A 7,344-nucleotide genomic window follows, 5' to 3' on the forward strand; every position below is an offset into this window, starting at 1 on the left:
GTGGTGTTATGTGCTGAATGAGCGCCTGACTTTCCTAAGCCAGTTGTCCTTGTGCCACCTAAGGCCTTTCTCTTCTTCCAACTGGTAGCTTTAAGCCTTTTTAGACCCCCCCCCACCTCCCACCCAGCAACTTTCTTCCCAAAGCCCTTCCCACTGTGGGAAGCTGTAATAAGGACTCAAATTTCATTTTGCCTTCTTCCAGACAAAGAAACTAAGTCCCTTAGTCAAATGAGATAAAGTAAGTAGAGAAAGTCTGGATATCTAGGAAATTTGACTATGAGCACAGTAAATATTTTTTAAATAAAATGGGGCAGGTGTAATTTTCCATCCTGAAAGGTAGAAGAACCCTAGGTCCCCTATGTCCCCTGGAGGATATGTAATAGGCAGGTGGGAAACCTGTAACATGGGGTATTTGCCAAAGCATGTGCATATGCTTTTTATGGAAGTAGACCAGGATATTTCCCTTAATCTTTCAAATAGGACGACTGGCCCAAATATACTTAGGAGCCTTGATTCAATCCCTACACCGTTTTTAAAATAGGAATATTGAATCCCAGATCACATAGGAAGTCAATGGCTGACAATCTCAGCTGCCTGACATCCAGACTCACGGACCACTTGGAGATTCCAGCAAGCTGCCACTCAACCATCTCAGAAACCCCCTCTCCTGCAGGACTCCCAGCTTCCCCTGGGGGGGGGGGGGACCAGGAAAAGATTCCTGCCTGCTGGAAGTCTACATCCCTAGGAGTCCTGACCCCAGTTCTGTAGCTCTTAGAATCTGCATTTTTCCAGCCATTCTCTTCCGTGCGGCCTCTCTCCCACCTTGATGCTGTACAATAGAAGGTACCAAAAAAAAAAAAAAAAAAAAAAAAAAAAAAAAAGCAGCTTCATAGTTTCAGGAACACCAAATACATATCAAAACACATTCAGCCAAACCAGGCTAGAAGGAGACACGATTGCCCATTAGTGCCTTGAGTACAATTATTTAAAGAAGAAGGGAAAGGGGGAATTTTGAGAAAATAAACTTTTACTGCAACCAAAAAGAAATGAATTTATAAAAGGTAAAAGCAAGACAAAATATTCATAGAAAAGATAAAAAAAAAACCCAAAAACCAAAGCAACAACAAACAGACATGGGGTAGGCATGTAGCTTACTCACTTGATGGAGTGCTTCCCTCGCACCTGTAAAGCCCTGGGTTCAATAACCAGCCCCACATAAGCTGAGCATGGACGTGGCGGTGTTTTAGAGGCAGAGACAGGAGATCAGAAGTTCAAGGCCTTAGTTACCTTGCCAGTTTTGAGGCCATCATGAACTACATGAGACCCAGTCTCAAAAATAAATTAAAAAAAAAAAAAAAGAACATAGGATAACAAGGCTGGCATGGTGGCACATTCCTGTAATCCTCGCCCTTGAGAAACTGAGGCTGGATGAGCATGTGAGGGCCAGCCTGGGCTCGAAATAAAAGAGGATAATAAAATGAAGCCTCCTTCCCCACCCCCAATTCTGGAGATTGAGTCCAGGGTCCCCCCAGTGTTAAGCAAGGGCTCTACCATGAGCTAGATCCCTTCAAGGGCTTGTTCCAAGACCAATAAAAGAGACTTTGGCAAGCCTTTTCTCCAACAAGCACAAACCAACAACCAGTCCACATGTGTCTGTTTCCTGGTATATCTGGAAGCTAAGATGTAGACAGGACTCTGGCCACTGGTTTCCAAACGTGAGAGGCACCAGACTCCTTGTTAGCAGGCGGCTCAACCGTACCCAGAGTTCCCCGACGAAGAGGGACTCCCCCACCAGCAGTCCCACCCCAACCCCCACCCTGGGATCCAAGAACACCAAGAACTGACATCAGAAAAACAAAAAAGTACCAAGTGCTGCTGATACAGCTGGTCCAAGGACACCTTGTGATCCAGTGACCTAGACCACGACCTTTCCCCACACCCCCACCTCCCGATTTACTTCCTTTTCCCCGGGTTACCTAAATACCCTCCTTTGTCCATGGAAGAACGAATCTGGGGCTCCAGACCAGTGCCTCCCACTGGACCAGCTCCAGGCAGTGGGCCTCCTACTGTTCTCTGCTACACAAAGAAACTGAGTCACAAGGTCGCTCAGCACAACGTCTCAGTCTGAGTAAACTGAGACGTTCCCACACACGCCCTGGAAGCCCTACCAGCCATGTTCCCCCACATCCTGGTCATCTCGTACCGTGGACTACATGGTACAGCCTGTTGGGCATTTCACCAGTTCCCCGGAAGTGACCAGCCTGGAACCCAAGGCTCTGGGAAGGCAGCAAAGTAGACATAGAGAAGGACCCAGTCTGACGATCACTTCCCTTAGTGAAAGCCCTGTCCTCACTGGTTAGTGGATATCTAGTGCCCTCCCCTGCCACACACAGCTCTCAAGGACGAGAGTCACCTCTGTCCTTAAAGGTGATATTATATAATCCAGAGTGTGGATTGGAGTGGAATTTCTTCCGAGTGTTTCCAGGGCTCCTCTCTCAGCCTGCTCCCACGACCACCCTAGGGGTGACTAGGGTGTTTTACAAATAAAGCAAAGGAGACTGGGGAGGGGGCAGTGGGAGCCAAAAGCAGAGCTCCAGCAGCAGCGCCTGCATTGGAAGAGAGAGCACCCCCCCCCCCCAACTCCAGCCAGCACAATGGTATCTCTCCTATCCAAGGGTCCAGGGCCAGGGCACTATAATCCTCACTGTTTCCAGGCCTCTCTGTCCCAGCCTAGCACAGTGGTCCTGCCAGAGCCAGCAAGCTGCCCAATGTCACACAACTGGCAGGTGACCTAACCTCCCACTAGAGCCTGGAGCAGCTACAACGCCTGAGTCACCTGGCTTGTTAAGAGCAAAGAGACTAAATCAAACCCCTGCTGTGCTCCTTCCTGTGCTCTGACCCCATCGGTAAAGAAATACACCTGTCCAAGATACCTCTGCAAATAAAAAGCTACCTACAAAATGAACACGTACCATAATCCACTGCACCAACTATCACGCTGGGCGTGGGGGTGGGAAGGGAGCCGAGCGATGAGCCTACTAAGTGCAGGGCTCAATATCTCTCTCCCAGCACACGAATACACAAGCGCACGCTTTACCCCATTTTACAAACGAAAACCCAAAAGTCTAAAATGATAGTGTCCAGCTCCAGCTCACCCAGCTTTAAAGTGGCTCGCCCAAATCTACACACAACTTCGGACCAACAGCACAGACATCGCTTGGGGCTTTCATATTCAGGGAACCAGAGGAAGAGGCCCTGCCGGGAGTGTACGCCTCAAGAGTTTACACCCAACGACTTTACAATCCACCGCTAGGAAATGACCCTGGGTCTCACCCAGGCCGAGAGAACGGTGACCGCTCCCCCATGTGATGCTGGCCACAGTGCTACCAGGCTGGTGTGGACAGTCCCGGAGGCGACAGCAGATCCTAAGGTGGTCAGCGCCTGGACTGAACTGCATCTGGTAGCTCGCTGCTCAAATTTCCAAAGGAAATTTCTCCATCTGCTTTAGATGGGAACCTCCCCCTCCTGTGCCTAGCGAGTGAGGTCCCCAAACCTGCTCGGAGGGGGAGGTCCCCAAACCAGCGACCACGACCCCATGTATCCCGCAACGAATTTCAAGGGGCCGGATCCCAGCTCCCCAACAGTTGACCTCGGGTCCCTAGTCCAGCGGGGCCCCGTACGCATGGGCACCTGCAAGTCACCTCTCAGTCCTCCTGACTGGGGCCAGGGAGCATCTCCAAAGTGGCCGCGACGCCTCGTTGGAAGCCCGTTGGGGGGCAAATTCTCCCCACGCGGGTCGGTATCCCAGGTTGCGTGGAGAACTCTCCGATGCTCCCCTTGCTCCACGCGTGGACAGCGCCGAGCTTGCATCCCACGATGCTACGCTTTCGTTGCTCTGGCGGAGGGCGAGCATCCGATAGGCTTCCGCAGATTTCGTAGACCGTTCTTTGGTTGCTTCTCTGCTGTAACTGAAGATTCATTTTGTTTGGGGTTTGCGCAGATGAAAATATTTAGAAGACAACGAAAACCCCCCGCGGCAAAAGGCCATTTCCCCAGCAGCGCTTACGGGGCGTGTGCGGCGGCGGGAAGCGGCCGGGCCCGGAGCGGGGAGCGTCTGCTAATTGCAGCTTCGTTAGATTTCGGGTTTGAGAATCTGCGGTTCGGGCGCTAATATCCGCCGCCCATTATCCCGGCTAATAAATTTGACCTATTGTTCGTTTGTTAAAATGATGTCACCTTGGAACAGTCCCTAAGCTCCTATTTCCATGAATTAGGCCTTTATTGAAAGCCGTGAGCCAATGAGAGAAGAGAGGCTTGTTGATCGCAGCCAATGGCTGCGGCGGGAGAGGAATTAGCAGCGGAAACTCCAGGTTCGGTTCAAGAAAGATGACACAGAGCCTGTCGGGCCCGCGCACTCTTGGCAAAGTTTCAGTGCGACTGGAGGCGCCGGGCGCTCCATGGCCGCGCCGTAACGGGGACCCAGCCGCCTCCCCGCCCAGCCCAGCCCAGCCCTTCCGCCCGCCCAGGATGGAGGCGCCCGCCAGCGCGCAGACCCCACACCCGCACGAGCCCATCAGCTTCGGCATCGACCAAATCCTCAACAGCCCGGACCAGGACAGCGCGCCCGCCCCGCGGGGCCCCGACGGCGCCAGCTACCTGGGAGGACCCCCCGGGGGCCGTCCGGGCGCCGCGTACCCGTCTCTGCCCGCCTCGTTTGCGGGCCTCGGCGCGCCCTTCGAGGACGCGGGATCTTACAGTGTCAACCTAAGCCTGGCCCCCGCCGGCGTGATCCGGGTGCCAGCACACAGGCCGCTCCCTGGAGCCGTGCCGCCGCCTCTGCCTAGCGCGCTGCCCGCCATGCCCTCCGTGCCCACGGTCTCCAGCCTAGGCGGCCTCAATTTCCCCTGGATGGAGAGCAGTCGCCGCTTTGTAAAGGACCGTTTCACAGGTGAGCAGAGCGGGCCACCAGGAGCCAGGCCTCGGCTCTCCGGGGGGCCAGGGGCGCGGCGCCCTGTGCACTCCACTCCCAAGATCGATTCCAGAGGCCGGGGCATGGCGGAGGCCTCGGCGCCCAGGGCTCGGGGCGGCTATGGGAGGGTCGGAGATGGGGGGAAAGAAACCAGCGTCCCGGGGAAGGGGGGGCGTCCCTGCCTGGCTTGACGCTACTGGGGGGGACAAGCGAAATAGCGGAGCACTGTGTCCCACGGGGCTCCACGTCGGCCCCAACGGTGGTGGGGCTGGGCTCCAATGGGGCCTCATGTGTCTCTGCAGCGGCGGCCGCGCTCACGCCCTTCACCGTGACCCGGCGCATTGGCCACCCCTACCAGAACCGGACGCCGCCCAAGCGTAAGAAGCCGCGCACGTCCTTTTCCCGGGTGCAGATCTGCGAGCTGGAAAAGCGCTTCCATCGCCAAAAGTACCTGGCCTCGGCCGAGAGGGCGGCGCTCGCAAAGTCCCTCAAAATGACGGACGCGCAGGTCAAGACCTGGTTCCAAAATCGGAGGACCAAGTGGCGGTGAGAGAGGCCCGGCCCACCACGCACCTGCCCTTCACCTGCCCCGCCCTGCGCCGCAGCCCAGCATCACGCCCTCTCCTGTGCTAGCCCCTGCCCGCGCCCCCTGGACCATGCATCGCCCCTCTATTCCAGATTTGTTGTCCGTCCTTCCCACCGACCTGTATCCCTCTCGCCATCTCTCCCAGGCCTCGGCGTCTCCATTTTTAAGCCCATCTCGCCAGTGTTTTGTTTCGCCTCCTTTGCTCGTTTGGGTTCCTCCCACCTGCCCCCCACCACACACACCCCGGGCCTCCCACACTCTCCTCCCTCTCCCATTCCAGCCCACCCACTCGGATTTCCGATTGATGGCCAGGGCTGTTTTAGGGTTCTCTCTCCAACTCAGTTTTTTGTTTTGTTTGTTTGGGTTTTTTTTTTTTTTTTTAAACTCTCTGTCTTTGCTTCCATCCAACCCGTAAACGACGAAGCTGTGTGTTCTAGAAAGGGCTTCAAGACAGTGTCTGGTAGAATTCTTATCCGACTGACCCCATCCGGGTCTGCCCAGCTGGTGGTGCACAGACAGCCAGTCCACCCGTGGGCCCAGGTGACCCCATTGGCCGCAGGGCCGAGTCCGTTATACATCGCCCTGCCGCTCTTACCCCGCGGGGTGGGGGTGGGGGGCAACAAAACAGAACACACACAAAAACAAAAACAAGATTTATTGTTGGCGAGGCCACAGAACCCGGGTGTGCAGGTGGACAGGCGGGCAAAGTGCCTTCCCAGCGCCCCCGGGGTGCACAAACAAAACCCAGCGGTCCCTCCCGCCCTCCCGCCCCGCGGACCTCCGGGCAAGCGTGTGCGGGCAGCAGGCGGTTCCTCGCCTCGAGGGGCCGGGAGGCCCCGTTCCCGGGAGGACTGGGCCCCGCTGGTGGCCTAGCAAAGCCCAGTGCGTGACAGTGCTGTCCCTCTCCCTCCCCGGGTGCAGGCGGCAGACGGCGGAGGAGCGGGAGGCGGAGCGGCAGCAGGCGAGCCGGCTCATGCTGCAACTGCAACACGACGCCTTCCAGAAGAGCCTCAACGACTCCATCCAGCCCGACCCTCTCTGTCTGCACAACTCGTCGCTCTTTGCCCTGCAGAATCTGCAGCCCTGGGAGGAGGACAGTTCCAAGGTCCCCGCTGTCACCTCTCTGGTGTGAGCCGCCGGCGTGCACCGTGACTACGGATCGCCGCCCCCACCAGGCGGGGCGCCCGGGTCCCCCAGCCGGGCTGGGGAGGGAAGCTGGGCCGAGAGGGGTAGGGCGGCCCGATTCGCGTGGGCCTTGGGGCGCGCCGCACAGCGCCGGCCGCGGAGAGGGGCTGGGCCCAGGTCCTCGCGGCTGCACAATCCGAGTCCCCCCCCCCCCGCCCGCCCTGCGCCCCGTCCCGCCCCAGGCCCGGGCCTGACAAAGAAGCGCCTTACGTTACTCCGCCCCGCGCCCGCACCCCCGGGCTGGGCGCCTGTATTATACTTTGTACTTTTGCCCAAACGTGTAAATAATAAAAGTTTTGGCTTTTTTCTTTAGAAACCGGCCACCTGCTTCCCCTGCGGGGCCGCTGGAGGAGGGGCAGCCGACCCGGCGACGGGGGGCGGGGGGGAAGCGTCCGGGGCCGGGGGTCACCCTGCGTTTAGGCTGGGTGCACGCCTCTCCTTTTCCGTTCCTTTTATTTAAGTCGTTTTATTTAATAAAAAGTTAGCTATTTCACTTAATGCCGCTTTTATTTCGTTTTCTTTCCTCGAACGCTCGGCGACCCCCGGCCCTTTGGCTCTCGCTACCGAGCGGCGGTGTGCGCGGGCGCGTCCAGGTCTTCGAGCT

The 7,344-nt window shown here is 56.9% G+C and overlaps 1 protein-coding gene across 1 annotated transcript; it reads left to right on the forward strand.

The window, feature by feature from the left end:
• Nucleotides 1-4,386: 4,386 nt before the first annotated feature.
• Nucleotides 4,387-6,687, forward strand: TLX3 (T cell leukemia homeobox 3; the record flags this gene model as incomplete). Its single annotated transcript, XM_080942489.1, has 3 exons — nucleotides 4,387-4,948; nucleotides 5,272-5,515; nucleotides 6,477-6,687. The coding sequence occupies 3 exons, from the start codon at nucleotides 4,387-4,389 to the stop codon at nucleotides 6,685-6,687; spliced, it is 1,017 nt and encodes a 338-aa protein (XP_080798615.1).
• Between the last annotated feature and the right edge of the window lie 657 nt (nucleotides 6,688-7,344).

The sequence above is a fragment of the Micromys minutus genome (assembly GCF_963924665.1).
Source record: "Micromys minutus genome assembly, chromosome: 31".
NCBI lineage: Eukaryota > Metazoa > Chordata > Mammalia > Rodentia > Muridae > Micromys > Micromys minutus.